This window comes from Helianthus annuus, chromosome 16 (assembly GCF_002127325.2).
Source record: "Helianthus annuus cultivar XRQ/B chromosome 16, HanXRQr2.0-SUNRISE, whole genome shotgun sequence".
NCBI classification, from domain to species: Eukaryota; Viridiplantae; Streptophyta; class Magnoliopsida; order Asterales; family Asteraceae; genus Helianthus; species Helianthus annuus.
Genome location: NC_035448.2, coordinates 3,687,472 through 3,706,039, shown reverse-complemented (window position 1 = coordinate 3,706,039; position 18,568 = coordinate 3,687,472). Strand labels below are relative to the sequence as shown.

The 18,568-nt window shown below is 38.4% G+C and overlaps 1 protein-coding gene across 1 annotated transcript; it reads right to left on the bottom strand.

Annotated features, from left to right (window-relative positions):
* Positions 1 to 14,069: 14,069 nt before the first annotated feature.
* Positions 14,070 to 15,191, bottom strand: LOC110918828 (mitogen-activated protein kinase kinase kinase 17). The gene has a single exon (XM_022163108.2). It carries the CDS (start codon positions 15,189 to 15,191, stop codon positions 14,070 to 14,072), a length of 1,122 nt encoding a protein of 373 aa, XP_022018800.2.
* Between the last annotated feature and the right edge of the window lie 3,377 nt (positions 15,192 to 18,568).

Genomic DNA, 18,568 nt, shown 5'->3' with positions numbered 1-18,568 from the left:
CGTGTTTCCGCTGCGACTTTTGACAAATACGAATTAGGGCGTAACAAAAAGGCATCACTAGGAACTCGTAATGACCATAACGAGTCCTAAATGCGGTCTTATGTACATCCTCCTCCTTGACTTTCAATTGATGATAGCCAGACCTGAGATCTATCTTGGAAAAGTAACTCGCTCCCTGTAGCTGGTCAAATAGATCATCGATTCTAGGCAAAGGATATCTGTTCTTGATAGTAACCTTGTTTAGCTCACGGTAATCAATGCATAGACGCATTGATCCATCCTTCTTTTTGACAAACAGAATTGGCGCTCCCCATGGAGATGAACTAGGTCTGATAAAGCCTTTAGCTAGCAAATCATCTAGCTGTGTCCTTAATTCTTTCATCTCCGTTGGTGCTAATCTATACGGTGCTCTGGCCACTGGTGCAGCTCCGGGGATGATGTCAATCCTAAACTCCACCTGCCTATCTGGCGGCAAACCAGGTAGTTCCTCCGGAAAAACCTCGGGATAGTCAGAAATGACCGGTATGTCTTCGATCCTGGGCTTCTTCTCGTCAATGGTTACTTGTGCCATATAAATGACACAACCCTTACTCGTGCATCTGGATGCCTTAAGCATGGCCATATGCTCTGGTATTCCGTGTTGAGTATCTCCCTGATTAGTGAGTGGCTCACCAGATGGGGTCTTGATTACTACCTGCTTCTTGTTGCACAATATCTGGGCTTGGTTGCGCGATAACCAATCCATTCCTAATACTACATCAAAGCCTGCTAGCTTAAAGGGTAACAAGGATAAAGGAAGAGAGTGGTTCCTAATGGATAGGACACATCCATCTAACACAGTCGAAATTGTTTCTATTGTTCCATCAGCTAATTCCACTTCATATTTCATACTTAAAACTTTAACAGGTAATTTCAACAGTTCACAGAACTTATTATCTACAAAGGATCTATCCGCCCAGAGTCAAACAATACCCTTGCGTAGACATCATTAATGAGAAAAGTACCTGTTATGACATTATCATCCTGAATAGCTTCCTTTGCATCCATGCGGAAGACCCTTGCATTAGTCTTCTTTCCCTCTTCTGTTTTCTTGGCAAGCTTCGGGCAGTTCGGTCTAATATGTCCCTTCTCATTACAATTGAAGCAGGTGGCATCCTTAAGTTTCTTGCAATCTAATGCCTTATGATCCGGGGACTTGCAAATCCCACATAGTTTCTGCTGAGATTGGGACCTAGACTCCTGCCTGCATTTCCCGAAATGGTGCTTCTTACAAACCTTGCACCTGGGCTTCTCACCCGACTGTTGATCTCCCTTCTTGGATCCCGACCCTTTCTTGTGGTCGTCATTGCCCTTCCGCTTCTTATCTAAGCGTCGCGACCCATCATCTTCGCATTTCTGTTTCTCGGCATCTGCGGCCCTCAGTGATCTCTGTCTAACTGCATCTTTTGTAAGGGACAGAGATAGGTCAGCCACCGATCGAAAAGTAGTGGGCCGAGAGGCCTTGACGCTTGCTTTAATTTCTGGGGCCAGACCCCCAATGAAACGGGCTATCCTCTTTGGTTCGGGTGTTACAAGATAGGGAACTAGCCTCGACAAGGTATTGAAGGTTGTGAGATAAGCCTGGCAGTCCAGGTTCTTCATAACCAGAGATAGGAAATCAGACTCTATTCCCTCGACCTCGTGCTGTGGGCAATAATTCTTCTTGATTAGGGCAACAAATTGTTCCCAAGACATGTTGTATAGAGGTATTTTCTCGGTGGCTTGAATCAACGACTTCCACCATTGCAGGGCATCACCCTTGAAGGATTGCGTCACGAACTTCACAATATCTCTTTCAGCACAGCCACTTATATCCACTACCATCTCCATCTCATCAAGCCAAGTCATACAGTCTACTACCCCCTTCTCCCCAGTGAAATCCTGGGGTTTACAAGATACAAAGTATTTATACGTGCAACCCTTGGCACGTGGGGCATCATAAAGCACAATCTTCTTGGAATGATTATCATTTTCATTCGAAGAATGTCTATCATCCTCCTTCTTGGAGTCCTCCTTCTTGGATTCCTCCTTTTTAGACTTGGGTTTGATAGAAGGTGGCTTGCTGTGAGCCTCTGAATGAGTCTTAGATTTATTATGCGGTGTAGACAGGGTTCTACTATGGGTCCCACTGTACTCACTGTACTGTCTTTCTAAAGCCTTAGTAACCGCATCATCTACCAGTGCTTTCAACTCCGCACCAGTTAACTGTATCTTTGCATTATCGTGGTTCTCCACCGGACGACTATTCACTTCATCCGACTCCGCCATGTAGCTTCAATTGCTACATATAAACAATAATGGGCAAGGTTTTATTTAATAGTTAATACAGTATTTTATGTATTTTATTAACCATGGTTTTAAATAGCCATTGCAGGTTAAATTATTAATTAAACATAAATTCAGGGTCTGCATTATAACCCTATATTATAGTTAAGAATTAACATATAACTTAGTCACAAGGACAGTGTTAGCTTATAACCCGGATTCTTACAGAATCAAGGCATTAGGGTTTGAATCACAGTTCACTACCCTATTCTAGACAGTGAGTTGCAGACTCAAACTGTCTTTTAGTCCCTAGGACATTAATTACTACCCGTAGGTACTTCATTCTTAAGGAATGGTCATTTACTTACAGGGAATCTTAAATTAACCAAATTTTCAATGATGGTCTATGTGACTTCTACTGGGTCACAATTTGCCCAATATGTCAACATACTTACAGATGTTGACAGAATTTGGAATCTTTTAGACAGGTTCTGCCGTCTTGGCCATGTCTGCAACGACACGTGGCTAGGCTTTTACCCCTTAGATTCTCTTTATAACGTAGATCAATCCTAAGTTGAGACGTTAATTATGGACCTGAATCTAATTATGGAGATACCATTTTGGCCTTGTCTTAAAAATGACATGTGGCTAGGTCTTGTCCCTTTTTAGATTTTGCCATTTTACACAAATGGTAGGTCTTCTTTTATTTTAGGAAAAGTTATTTTCATTTTATTTTAAGTTTATTCATATACTTATTTATAACAACAATCATAAAAATTTTAAATGCAACATTTCACTAAATCAAGATTTAACAGTACATCATTTGCCCAAAACGGGACTTCTACAACAACATGCCCACGCAGGGGCGAAATACAACAAATAAATCAACAAACAAACCCACGCAGGGGTCAACTGAAAGACATGCCCACGCAGGGGCAGAATACTAAAAGACAAGCTCACGCAGGAGCTGAATACAGAAACATAAAGTCCACGCAGGAACTGATTACAACTAAGCAGACAAACATCAAAGGTCCTTAATGACCCCTCCTCTTAGACTTCCCCTTTAGCAAGTCTGACAGGCCCTTGAAGAAGCCTTGCCGCTCCCTGCGGTCCTCTCGAACTTCCTGTTCGACTTGGTGCAACCTCTCTAGAACCTCCTGTTGATGTTCCGGCGGAATCAGCTGTGGCTGCGGCGGCTGGTACATAGGTTGAGGAGGTGGTGGATGCTGGTACCCATAAGTCGGGTAACCAGTGGTCCATGGTCCTCCGTATGGTCCTTCAGGATGAAGAGCGTTGTAGTCCCGAGCTACTTGATATGGATCGACCTCCGCATAGCCGAAGTTGTAGTGAGTATGCGCTGGCTGCTCAAAGGGGTTATACGCTGCCGAACCAGCGTATGCAGGGATTGGGTTGTCAAAACCCAACGGAGGTGCCATAGGTACTGAGTTGATTTCTGGAATGGGGCTTGATGGACCCCCCAATTGTGGTTCTTCCTCTTCCTCCTGAAGTGGCGGATAATGGCTGCCACTTGATGGTTGGGGTGTGCTGATGCGGACACCCCCTCGCACGGACATCCGTGCGTTCGATCTCCTCCGCCTCGGTTGCTCCGGAGGCGGCTGCTGTTCCACTGGTGGTGGTGGTGGCGGAGTATCTGCCACGAAACGAGAATCCTGAGAAGGATCCTGTTGCTGTTGCTGCTGCTGTTGCTGCTGGTGGTAGGGGGACGAGTGGTGTGAGGGGGTAAAATACCAGTCGATGTTTCGGAACCTCTCCTCGTAGCTGTCTGGACCGCGATAAGGTGATCCATGAAAAGATGATCCGTCAGAGATCTCTATCGGGTGGTTGGGCGTCCCCGTAGCAGGCTCCATAGGGTCAGTATCCTCGTCCATATCGTTATCCCCAGAGAAGTGGTCTTCCGGTCCAAGTGGGTTAAAACCCACGGGTTCTGGAAAAATGTTGGCCGGGTTGAACCGACTCTGGAAGGTTGGGGTTGGGTCACCAAAGGAGTGGTGGGAGTTGGATCTCTGCAGAGGTATGAAAGAGGGTGGTTGTTCGTTGGGCTCATTTTCTGACTGGGGCCCAAATGAATGCTGGTAAGAAGGTGAAGAGCTGAGGGAAACTGATCGTCTCCCGGGTTCAACATAGAGCCTCCACGGCTCTTGTGGGCTAGTGCTCATGGTGATGGACGGGGTACGCCGGTGCGAAGGCCCGGCTTCGTGGTCGTGACCCGTGACAGGGGCCTTGCCTCGTCCGCGAAGAAACCTTGGTGGCATATTGACCTGCATACAAGTTTTAGAAAACCACAATATAATAATATAAGACCCAAAAATAAAACAAAACAGAGTTTGTCCTATGTTCTGTCTAGACATCGGAACTCGAAGAATGTGCAATTCGTGCACTGAGACTAAACACAAAAGGCTAGTGTTTAATTCACTCAGTGTTGGCTCTGATACCAACCTGTCACACCCCTCATTTCCACGTGTCACCGGTGGGCCCGGTGGGGGATTATCGTGACGTAGTTGATATCGTCATAGTCAAACAACACAAATTATAATGCACAGCGGAAGCAAAGATAGAATTATTTCAACTTAAAATTTATTGTAATATCCAAGTATCACAAAATGTCGAAATAAAATCCACAGGCAGAATCAAACAAAAAGGAAACTTCATTTCAACAGACTTCATGCATCCTAAGCTTGCGAGACTTCTATGGATGCTTAAGGAGTGACCAGCCTATTTCGCGTAGTACCTGCACTTAGTCTTTTTGGAAAATACGTCAGTTTACACTGGTAAATACAATTCAACTGACTCATTTTGAAAAACATTTAAAATTGATTTAAATGCACGTGGCATAAAACTTTTTATAACTTGGGATAATTATTTGCTTAATAATCTTGTAAAAGAATTACATGTTTGTTCTGCGTTCAGTAGCCCAGGTCGTGCCGGGTTAAAGCTCAATAGACACACCACTTAATATAAATCGCCGCGAGACTCCTCCCGTGTCGACGATTATATGCAATAAAATACACTACGGGTGTACGCCTACACCCGTGTGCTAAGCTCGTGGCCATTCATGGAATGATGCCAAGGATATCCGGGATATGGTCATTAAACCCCCAAAGGCGTTAAACAAACAAAACAGCATTTTCAAACGAGTTAATTTGACAGCACTTAACCATCAACTGGTTAAGGTCAATTCCCCGACCAAGCGGTATTTTATATACCGTACCCCAAGCCCGTATAGGGAAAATAAGTTAAATGTATTTACCTGAGCAAGTATAAACCAAATATAATGAGTGCAAGTAGCTTTTACTGGGCTCCTAGATCTGGAAATTAAGGTTTTAATAACCTATTAGAATCCTAGCGGGTCTTAAGCTTAGACCGGTTAGTTTTATATAAAGATTACGGTTTTAAACGCACAATAAGGCGAAGACCGTTTAAGAACGTGGTTTTGACCCAACAAGCTTGCACACTTGTTTTATATGGGTAATATAATCACATTCTGAATTTTGCGACCAAAAAGATATGGTTTGACCCGTTTCGGCTATAAGGGTCAAATTAACCACATAAGCCGATCCGAACGCGTATAATGCGTAACGAGTAACCATAGGAGTTAAATACAAGTTTCTGAAGTTATTATGCTTAAAATATGTTGTGATATCAGAATGATAACTTCCATTATGCCCCAAATGATTTTTAAACCAAACTATGCCTCATAAGGGCGTTTTGGTCATTTTCTAAGGTGTAAAAGAGTTAAATTAATGACCTGAGTTACAGGTCTGATTACATTAGTAAATATACTTAATTTACTAAGTTATAACAGTAGGGTATCAAAATTATGTGAAATTTATTATCTTTAACCTTACTATGCACCGTAGGGGCATTTTGGTAATTTCACAAGTGCCAAAAAGGTCAATTCTGGAATTCTGAGTTCAAAACATTTGCCTACTGTTTAAAATATAAAAACTTGCTAATCACATCAGTAGGTTCAATCCCTTAGGCTTAATAAGGTTCTAATGCACACTTATGTGTTAAAAAAAATGCCTAAAAAGGCGATTTGGAGCCATTTCCGGGTTTTCTGTAAAAAGCTGATATTTTTAATATTCTAGAAGGCTCAAAATAATTTATTTATCATAACAAATCAGTAGAAATTGGTTTGAGGTCAAAAGGTTTTGTAAAACTCATTTTATGGCTAAAAAGGGCAAAACCGGCATAAACCGAATAAACCTTAGAACACTAAGTTATGCTCAGCCTAAAAATCAATAAAAATCTTCAAAATTCCCAAAATATTATTTTATAACAGTGGGTAAAAAGTTTAGTATAAAATTTGGGTTTTAATAGGCTATACGTAATTTACGCCATTTAATTAGTAAAGAAGCTCTTAATTACGCTATTGAGCATAACTCTTAATCTAGACCTCAAACTGACTTCAAATTTTGGGTGCAAGTTTATAAATTAGCAACTAAGGTGCCTACCCTTTTACATTTTCAAAAATCACGTTTTAGGGTCAAATGGGCATAATGGTCAACATATAAGCAATTAACGGAAACATGCATGTGAATAGGATATCTATTGAACCGGGTTGTATAAACTCAGAGAGTTATACTAATATGAAAATAGGTTCAAAAGAAGCTCTAAGGCAATCCTAATCTTGGCTTAAACGGGTCAGAACTGAAAGTCAAAGCAGAAGTCAAACTTTGCGACTTTCGGTTCCAAACCGAGCCTAAACTGAAAATTGTCGAGTTGAACATGTTGGAACATGTTCTTACATTAATTACCAAGTTATTTTAATGATCAAACAGATTGCATGTAACCTACATTGCTAATTTTAAGTTAATTTGAAGTTAAGCGTTCTGTTGACTTTTTTATAGTTAGCTTTGACTCGACAATTTGCATGCTTAAAGTGGGAATCTGGAAATACCCTTTTAAGGGTTTGTTACCCACATAATTACCTACTTAAAGGTATCTTTAATTCGTGATTTGACAGAGCACATTATAAGTAATCACGAAGTCAAACCTTAATTACGATGGTTTGACTTTTAGCTAATTAACTAAGCTAAAAGTAATTAGAGGGGTTTAAGGACACTTACAAGAGTCCTAAGAAGAATTATGGAGCCTAAGAAAACTTGGTGATGTCCAGAGAAGCTCCAAGAGATCTTGAACAAGAGTGCCAAGTGAGCAAGTGAAAAATGGTTACAATACAAGCTCCTTTTATAGTAAGCCAAGTGCCTTAGGATCTTGCCAAGTAACTCTAGGATAGTTAGGAGATGATCCCAGGTGCCCCTATAAGACTAAATACTGCCTAGCAAGCCCCTGGTTTCAAATATTTACGTTTTAAGTCGGTTAACAGGTTGAACAGGCAGTTGTCCAAAATCTGCTGCCAGCGACCACCTTACGGACCGTAAGCACATGGCCTTGCGGTCCGTATGCGTTTCTTACGGACCGTAAGCTTAAATCCTTACGGTCCGTATCCGACCTTGCTGTAAGCTCCCAGGTATCCTCCTTACGGACCGTAAGCCTAAGGCTTTAAGGTCCGTAACCGATGGCCAGAGGACAAAATTTTGTGAGCTTTTAAGTCTTAACCAAGCAATCAAACTAACTCCGAAATCAGTCCCTCGTTTTCAGATGTGGGAGCATCTTGATCAGCCATTGCATGCCTAGCATGCTCTTACATGTTTCCCATTCAATTTCAACTCTCGAGGGTCTTGCAAAGTGACGGAGATTACCAAGAATGAGTCTTGGATTCTCATAATAGTTGGCCAAGGAAAATAATTATATTGATTCCTTTTTACAAGGATTTTATTTAACATTTTCAGTAGTAACAACCTATAATTCCAAAGTCCTTAATAAAGATGCAACTTTATTTATTTGAGAGCAGCCGGTTATCATATAAGATGATTTTCAAAAGATTTAAGGATCTTGGGATTTATAAAAATTCGGGTCGCTCAGAGGTGTTTTAATAACATGCCGTCCTCGGGTCGTTCAGAGGTATTTTAAATAACATGACGCCCTAAAAATCCTACCAAACATCTTTTATTTAATCCGGCTTTTCTGACACGTCTGTCTCTCGTGACACGTGTCTTTATTTCAATGGACAGGAATTTCCGAGGTGTTACACTATACTTGAGGGTGATAAAATCCAATAACCCTATATAATATACCCGATAACATTAGTGTACCAAAAGTTCTAAAAGGTTACATCTGTAGCTTTTGATGAATTTTTCAAGTTCATTGATGTAATGGACTATCTGGTGTGTTTAGTCTACAACTAAACACGTGCTTGTGGTTCGAGTGCCACCTAAGATAAAGGAACGCAATGTTCGTATGTCAAGAAGATTATGCCTCACAATTAAGCTCCGACATGAGTGCATGGGTCATTGGGACTATCTAGTGAGAGTAGCATAATGTAAAACTATAAATATATGTGTGAATAACGTGAGTGTCGTGTATTTGTAGGTGCAGAAGTTCTTAATGAACTTGACCTTGGTACTATGCTTTGCCAATTGGTAGGCGGTTACCTTTGTAACGTTAGGATACGTTTTATGTTTTGGACTTTGTCAGTAGCTCTCAACTTGGAAACTTGGTTTTATTGCTTCTTGATAATTCCAAGTCAATGACTGTTTCTTAGTTACTTTAACTTTTTTTCATAACACTTTATCATATACTTTGGTATCTCTTTTTAACACGATAAATTGTACAATGTTAAGCATGCATTCACCAACCAATTCCAATACAAGGAAACTTCCATAAAACAAAGACATTTCTTCTACAACTTTTGTCAGGGCCGTCTTCGAAAATGCTCCAAAATTTTTGGCCCCTGAGCGAATATAAAAAACGGGCCCCTATAATATAAAGTCAATAACTCAATTTTGTAAAGAAAATATAAATATATTTGAATTAGTATATATTTACATACTAGAAAACATAATAATAAATGGAAAAAAATAGGCCGCTAACTTTTTAGAAAGTACACATACAAACTAAATATATATACACACACACTAGTGGGATCAAACCCGCACGTTGTATCAAACAGGAACTTTGTTTGTTTCGGTGCACTTGTTATAGCGAATGAAAGTTAAAATCCAAAAAAGTACAGTTGTAACATGTCCAAAACGTGTTCGTTTCATTACTTTTTGTATAAAAAAAAAGAAAAAATATTTCAAATCTTGTTTGTTAAATTTAAGTTTTGAACAAAATAAAAAAAAAGTAAATTAAATTTTAAACTAGAAAAGAAAACATAAAATTGAGATAGAAAAAAACAGAAAAACAAGAAAAGGTAAAGCTGGAAAAACAAACCTATACCGGCGAAATCACATCACTGCCGATGGTCGAACGACCGGAAAACAGTCTCCAGTGGAAAACAGGGGGCAAGGCTCTCAATCTCCTCCTGGTCGGTAAACTTACAAATCTCTAATGACGGATTCATCAGGAGATTCTTGCTCTAGGGTGTGTTATCCTTCTCTGGGCTGGTACCAGGAGAAGATCAGGTGATCATCTTCATCATTTTCAAAGAAGAAGGGATGAAGAGTTTGATGAAGAAAATAGAGAGAAAGAAAGAATAATGCCTGATTAAAACTCTGGAGTGAAGATATACGAAAGGATCTTCTGATCTTTAAGAAGACTGAGGAGTTATATCTAGCCTATAAATCACAATGATGGTTATAGCCAATCAAGTCCCATATATCGAAAGTTTTAACGGCTAGTTAATCAGACTAACGGCTAGTCCGAATTGAACGGCAATATGACAGCTGTGAATCCTTATCACAACCGCCACATTGGGGGCAATTGTTAGGGCATAGATTTTTATAATTATGGATCCATTATTCTGATGTGTTGCATGGATCAGTTATCCTTAGCGGGTAGTGTAGAGACTCACAGGATCAAGGATCCTTATTATTACTTATAGTTTCTAACAATCGTTCTCGATGTTTGTTAATATTCGTGTGCAGGTTATCAACGAAGTGGACTGAGTCTTTGCTAGAATCTCGGGGATGATTCGTTCAAGATGCTGCACGTGTTATTTCCACAAACGGTCATGGTAGTGGACGTGGTCTTGCATGATTATCGGACTTAGTTGTTAGTGTTATTCAAAATGGGTTGATCAAGTGTTAGTAGACATAATCCACATTTCGTATACACACACTACGAACTAGAGAACTCACACAACACTCTTAGCAATCAGTTGTAAAACGCTTGATCAACATCCGAAGTTGTAATCATTTTCAGTTGTTCAATATAGTTGGCAGTGATAGTTTTCACTACCCCATGTTTTTGTGCCGGCAATCTACTAGTGATCAAGGGCTTTTTCTCATATAAATATGTGCATTTGATTATCTTATACGTTTGACATTCTTTTCATCATCGTTCATCACCTAAGCACTCTACGTCACTTTACAAATTTGGTTACATTATCATTGATCAGATTTTTGACCAAAACAGTAAAGTTATCAAATATTTATGGATAAAATATAAATATTAAAAATAGTAAAACATCAAACAGTTAGACCAGGCGGTGTGGTATACCACCCCTTGCCAAATCAGCTAAAATGGTGCCCTATAGCGCCGCTCTCGCATTTCCTTTGCGCTAAGGAGGACACCATCCTTCTATTCGCCAAGCCTTTAACGAGCGTCATGGAGGTTTTTGGTCAATATGACCGTTTACAAACGGTCAAATTATTAAAAAAAAAAAAAAACCTAAAATTTTATTATATATGTACATATATTTTACACACGTCAATCACAAACTAACTTATTAAAATGAGTAAACTGCCATTTTGGTCCCTGAGGTTTGGTCACTTTTGTCACTTTAGTCCAAAACTCAAACCTTTTGCATCTGGGTCCCTGTGGTTTCTGTTTTATTGCCATTTTGGTCCAAAAATGAAATCAGGTCATATTTATCTTATAAAATCCTGCAATTTTGTCATTTTCCTCAGGGGCAAATCAGGTCATATTTGTCTTATAAAATATGGTATTTATTTATAAAAAAGAAATGATCATTTTGCCTCCGCCGAAAAGGACAAAATTGCAGGATTTTATAAGACAAATATGACCTGATTTCATTTTTGGACCAAAATGGCAATAAAACTGAAACCACAAGGACCCAGATGCAAAAAGTTTAAGTTTTGGACTAAATTGGCAAAAGTGACCAAACCACAGGGACCAAAATGACAGTTTACTCTATTAAAATATATAAACTCTCTCCAATCATTTTTATAACAAAATGTCATCCCACTTTTCATCCGATTCGCCCAGCTCTTCATCCGACAAAATGATCGACGATATGCTTGTCGCAGTGACTTAGGAGGCGATTTAGTATTTGCGAGAAGAAGGCGAAGCGTCTACAACACGTACCAGACAAACGTCTCTTGAACGAGATCGACTAGGTGCTCATGAACGTTTAATGCACGATTACTTTTTTGAAGATCCGTTGTATGATGATGCACACTTTAGGCGTCGGTTTCGTATGAGTCGTTCTCTTTTTTTAAGAATTCCTAATGATCTTGTGGGCCAATATCCATTTTTCACACAAAGAGAAGGTGCTAGTCGCAAAATTAGATTCTTTGGAATACAGAAGTGTACAGCCGCAATCCGGCAACTTGCGTACGACATGGCAAGTGATGCGTGGGACGAATGTTTAAGGATGTTGGCGAGAACTTGTCGTGACAGTCTAGATAATTTCTGTGAATGTATTCGTTAATTATTAATTGTTACTTATATTTTTATCATTGCTTTTAATTTATAGTTTATTAATGTATCATGTTAGGTGTTATTTTTCTTTATGGGAGGCGATGTTTGAGGATGCCGACCGCTACCGACATTCCACTTTTATACAAGGCCTATCGACAGATACACGGGTTTCCCTGGATGTTAGATAGCCTTGATTGCACGCATTGGGAGTGGGCGGCATGTCCAACCTCTTGAAAAGGGCAACACCATCGTGGTGACTACGAGGGTTCATCCTAAATAGTACAAGCGGTCGCATCTCAAGATTTATAGATTTGGCATGGTCGGTGCAAACAATGATATCGTTGTTTTACAATCTTCGGATCTTTTCGACGATATCATAGATGGTGTTGCACCAAATACTTCATTCTATGCAAATGATGTGGAGTATATGTATGGGTATTATCTTGTCGACAGTATTTACTCGGAATGGGCTATGTTAGTGAAAACTCTTCCGTGTGTAGAAGACGAGAAACGATTGCATTACAAGAAAGAAAAAAGTGAGTCGGCAAGAAAAGATGTCGAGCGAGCGTTCGGTGTATTAAAAAGAGATGGTGTATCATTACCCAACCGTCGAGGATACTTGAAAAGGGTAATATGATAAACATCATGTATATGTGCATCATCTTGCATAACATAATATTAGAGGACTCGGGCAGAGCCTTTTGTGCAAAGAGTTATGATGGAGGTAACCAACCGGCGAACCCACTACTCACTTACGCTTAGAAGGTAGGTGTTCGAGTGGGGATACATAATAGGGACACACACCTTAACTTTCGAGTTGATCTGACTGAGCACCTATGTTTTGATCGTAAACAGGGAGGAGATGACGAGTGAAGATTTAGTTTAACCTTTTAAGTATTTTTAGGTTTGTATTTTTTCAAGTGAAATTCTATTTTTTATTTAAATTATGCCTTTTATATTTATTCATGTTATTTAAATTTAATTTAATATATCTAAAGTAAATAAAAATAATTAGGCAATGTTGATGGAGGATTTAAACCATTATAAAAATGTTAAAGGAAGATACATTAAAGCCTCTCATATGAGATGGGCACTGACTTGAATCATTAATTACAAATTTACAGTGTATGAGTAGAGGATTCGAAAAATCATAGTCAAATTTTGAAATTTATAACCGATAAATCAAAAACTAATAAAAGTAAAATTAATAAATTTGTTTATATTTTAAGTGTATGAGTAGAGGATTCGAAAAATCATAGTCAAATTTTGAAATATATAACAGATGTTTCAAAAACTAATAAAAGTAAAATTAATAAATTTGTTTATATTTTAAGGATACACAAGATGATACACTCATTAATGGCGCATACACAAGAACTGTATTTTAATAGTTTTCATTCAATTACATTACCCATAAAACAAATCCAAACTCAGGATTAATTAAGGAAGTGAGTGATCACAAAATATGAAAAAAAGTTCACGTACAGGCAAATGGTAAGTGTGTAGTGTACGTAATCTTATTGGTTGCTTGGGGTTGATGCAATTAAGTAATTGAAGAAAGAAGCATGGGATTGACTGATTTTTGGGGTAATGAAAAGTTGACTTTATACCACTAGTTGGGTACAAGTGCTTTAACGGAATAACTGTCAGTTTTCTCTACAAAGCAATACAACATTTATGTCATTTTCTATAATCTTGCATGATCAGATTCTCATCCAATAACTTCAAAATTCAACAATCAAATAAATGTTCTATAAACCCAAACTAATCCAAGATGGATGGCGCATACGATTTTGTAAAACTTGATTTATATCGGGTTTGGTACGCGTAACTAAACACGAATGAATATACTTATAAACAAAACAGCCAAATGCGAAATCTTGCTAATTAAGATACCATGTGTTGTATGTATCATGATACAAACTATGAGCACCTAAAAATGATCACCAACTTATAATTCCACCATCAATTAGTCTTGCTAAAATCTCCTTTTTTATCAACAACTAACAACAGCCAAATTCATTCAACACCCAAAAAGCAAAGCTTAGCAAGTAGCTACAATCTCTTGGAAATGGTTATAATCTTACTGGAAATCTCCGCACTTCATGAAATCTACCATTCATATCTTCATCTTCTGAACAAGAAGACAACCACAACTCGTCATCATCAGAGAACAATGATGATGAGGTGATGGTGTTTATGTCAAAAACCTCATGTGATTCTTCGATCTCATCGATATCATCATCAGGCAACCCTTTTAAGAAAGGATGCTTTAACAACATGTTAGCGGTTAATCTACACATAACCTTTCTACACAAACATTTCTCCAAGAAACTCCTCCCCTCTGCAGATACACTACTACAAATAGAAAACATGTCACGTCCATCGCCAATCCGACTTATCATCTCACTAACACCCAAATCCTGATATGAATACCAAAGCGGTTTTCCAGTCAACATCTCATAAACAATACACCCGACCGCCCAAACATCAGCAGGCTTTTCTTGAACACCATTAACCACAGCTTCAGGTGATAGATACATAGGGGTACCCCTCCAACAAGGCCCATAATTATTCATTTTATTTTTCTTCATCTGCTTCATCCTCTTCGCCGATCCCAAATCGCCAATTTTAGCAACAAAACCACCAGTTTTCCCTTCATTGGCTACCATCAATACATTTTGTGGCTTCAAATCACAATGAACATACCCTCTTTTGTGAATGTGACTCAACCCGTGAAGAATGGATCTCGCATGTCGCCTCACGTCCAATTCCGGCAATCCTTTTCCATTTGAGCTCTTGATTACATCGGCTAAGGTTCCACCAGAACCATACTCCAACAACATGTTATACACCATCCGACCGCTCTCCCCGCTGGTGATTTCCTCCCCAAAACACTTGATCACGTACGGACAACCGCTAATATTATCCATAACCTCTTTCTCCTTTTGAATTGAACCAGAAGCAGAAACCTCAGCAGATTTCACGGCCATAACCGGTGGATACAAGCTGTATCTGGATTTATCGTTCTTCAAATTTGTGATGAAAACACAACCGAAACTGCCTTTTCCGATCATTACACCTCTGACCCATGCAGCACCATCTCCATACATCTTTTGTGCATGCTTCGTCCAATCTTCTTGCTTACTTCTTTTTCCTTCATGATCCTTGTCTCCACCAAACAAGCGTCTTTTCATCGTCGTCTTCGACTCCTGTAAGTTCATTTTCATGCAAACTGATGCGTAAAACGTAAGGTTTTTGTGAAACAAATTATGCAAATTATACGTTGTGGGTATTGGTGTTACAATTGTGTGTGTGTATGTAAAAGCGATGAAATTAGAAGTCTAGAAGGATGATCAGTGGTGAGCTTAATTAGGGTTAGGGTTTAGTAGAAGAAAGCGTATGGAATGGATATTGGTTTGTTAATGGTCGAAGTGCGGATGAAAGCTTATAAATGAAGGTAAATATCGCACAGAATAACGGTTTTTTAACCTGCCTTCACGGTCAAGTTTTATCCTATTCTTAGGAAAATGTTTTCTTTAGAAAATAATAAAAAGAACATCATAGATTAATTAATATTTAATAATTAACACTACATTAGTATTTATCCTATTCTTAGGAAAATGTTTTCTTTAGAAAATACGTAATAAAAAGAACATCATAGATTAATTAATATTTAATAATTAACACTACATTAGTATACAAGCCAAGGTAGCATAGTACAATTCACTTGAACATGTGTTTTTGAGATTACTCTATTAATCTCTTTGAAGGTATGTTTTTTTATAAAACTGTTACGAGTGATTATTTTTATGTTCGTTTTAATATAAAGTTTTGTTATAACAGCGTTGTGTGTGATAATATACAACTCATCCAAACATAGTTTAACAAGTTTTGGTTTTTTTTTTCTTTTTATGTTCCTTTATAGGTGTTTTTCAATTTTAAATTTACTAAATAGATAGTTTTTAAACTATTTTATTTATATAATAAAGGAATAGTTTTAATAAGAGTAAACTGTCATTTTGGTGCTTGTGATTTGGGCACTTTTGTTATTTAGTCTAAACTAGAATTACCATCCGCCGCAATGCGGCGGGATGCGTTAGTTATATATCATATTAGATGAAAGGCAAATGTTTCTTACAAGACTGCGAGCCTGTATGTAAAACATAGAAAATAATAACTGAGTCGATCTGTGACCCACACATTGCAACATACCTATCAAACGGAGAAAAATAGACGCGTTGTGACGGGCCTGTCAAACAGGATAAAGTAGATGAAAAAATGTTGAACTCCACACGCACGTTGTGACATGTTAACTCGGAATATCTAGAACGAAACGTTAAACACAAAACTTGCGATAGATGAAAAGTATATGGGGTCAAAATTGCAAAAGTTAAAAAACTTTAGGTTAAAAGTAAAAAAAATGAAAGTGGTTAGTTAAATCGTAAAAGATGGAAAGTTTTGAAGTAGAAGTGAAAAATCAAATTAATTAAATCGGTTAAATTACCAAAGATTAAAACTTTAAACTAAAATTGTCAAAGATTGATACTTTAGGGTTAAAAAGGGAAAATTCTAATTTTTTTTGAAAAACTCACAAAGCTAAATGTACAACACATGTATGCATAAATAAGTTGATAATTTATAGGTTTATAATAATTTTAAACTTTTTAAATCTGGGTCCCTATGCTTTAACTTTTTTTGCCATTTTAGTCTAAAAGTGAAATTAGGCCAGATTTCTAAAATTAAACAGTGATGTTTTGTCTTTTTCTGAAGGAGTAAATTAGTCATTATGGATTTATTATAACTCATTTTAATTAAAATAATAAAACTTAACAAAGTTTGACCACCCAATATCTTCACATTCCACCAAATACCCTAATCCATATTTGTGACTGAGATCGAGAGACGATGATGAAGGTTCTGGATTTAGAAGAAGCTACTGCCACACAACCCCCCCCCCTTTTTTTCAGTTCTGTCTCTATCTCCCTCACACACACAATCACCACCATGACCTACCACCATCAACCAGTTACATAACTGAATCACAGGTGCAAAACAACAGTAAACAAATTAGTCACATAACCTGAATCCACTCAATAATAACATGATGGTTTCGATTTGGGGGTGATCGGTTTGGAGGAGGCGGTGAAGGCTAGTGTTGGCGACTGAATCAGAACCATCAGAACCGTCGCCGGCCGTGGTCTTCTCAAAGACACCGCCAATGGCAGCCTCCGATACCCGCACCTGTGCAAAACAAGAAAACAATCGCCGGTCGTGGTCTTCTCAGAGATTTGTTTTCAGACACCATCTAGATCCCGCTCCGTACACAAACCTGGGTCCGGTTTTCGGTTGTTAGCTATTTGTATTCGAGAGAGAGGAGATGAAGGTGGGGTCGGATTTGGTGGTTATTCGGCGACGATGGTGGTCACAGATGGTGGTTGTAGCCATGGTTGTGGTGGTGTTTGTTACAGAGAGAGAGAGAGAGAGAGAGATAGGAAGGGGGAAGAGGGAGTACTGAAGAGTGGTGTGGGGTGGATGTTGATGGTGGCGATGGTGAGAAGGGGGAGGAGGTGGCGGTGGTTCTTGTGACGGCAGAGAGGAGAAAGGGAGAGAGAGACAGAGGTGGTGGTGTAGTGGGGATTATAGAGAGAGGGGGAGAGAGAGAGAGAGAGCAGAGTTTATAAAGAACGTGACAAATGACCATTTTGCCTCTGAGAAAAGGACAAAATAGCAGGCTTTTTTGAAAAATCCAAGTTAATTTTGTTTTTGGACTAAAATGGCAATAAAAGTGAAACCAAAGGAACCCAGATTTAAAAAGTTTGGAATTTGGACTAAAATGGCAAAAGTGCCCAAACCACAGGGACCAAAATGACAGTTTACTCTTTTAATAATAACTAAAAAGTGTTAAAGTTTAACTATGAAAATTATTAATCTTTTTTATATAGAAAATATGAGTAAATGGTTTGCTTGTGAGTTGGCCCCACTTCACAAACCTATCACGCCCGCTAACTCTTTGGTACTCATCCTCTTTGACCCCCTCTTTAACAAGCCTATGCATTGTTAGCATCGTTTTAAGGTGACTTAGTAGTGGGCAACAAGTCACTATACATAGTCTAACAGAAAAGCGTAATAATCACAAATATCTCAAAATACAATTACGATTTTGGTAACTTACTCATTACAAGATCTCTATTGATCACTCGAATTTAAAAGAACAATAGCAAAAGTTTAGTAAGAATTATGTCTTTTGTTTAGCATTAATCTATAAGTACAAAACCACCAAGTTAACCGGTTAATTTTCATTCCCGATATAGAGTTAAGCTGCAAACAAAACAAGACCTTGCTAGGAGATCATTATTGCGAACAGTTAAATTAGTTTAATATATAAAGGTATGCATCAAAAGTATGTATACGTACACATATGTGCACTATGAAATAAGAAATGGTTGTTAAATTAGTTTAACTAGAATTACGACCCGCCGCAATGCGGCGGGAATTCTTTAGTTATAACTAAGTCGATTTAGGATGCGCACATTATGTTAAACCTGTCAAACGGGAAAAAATAGACGATGTA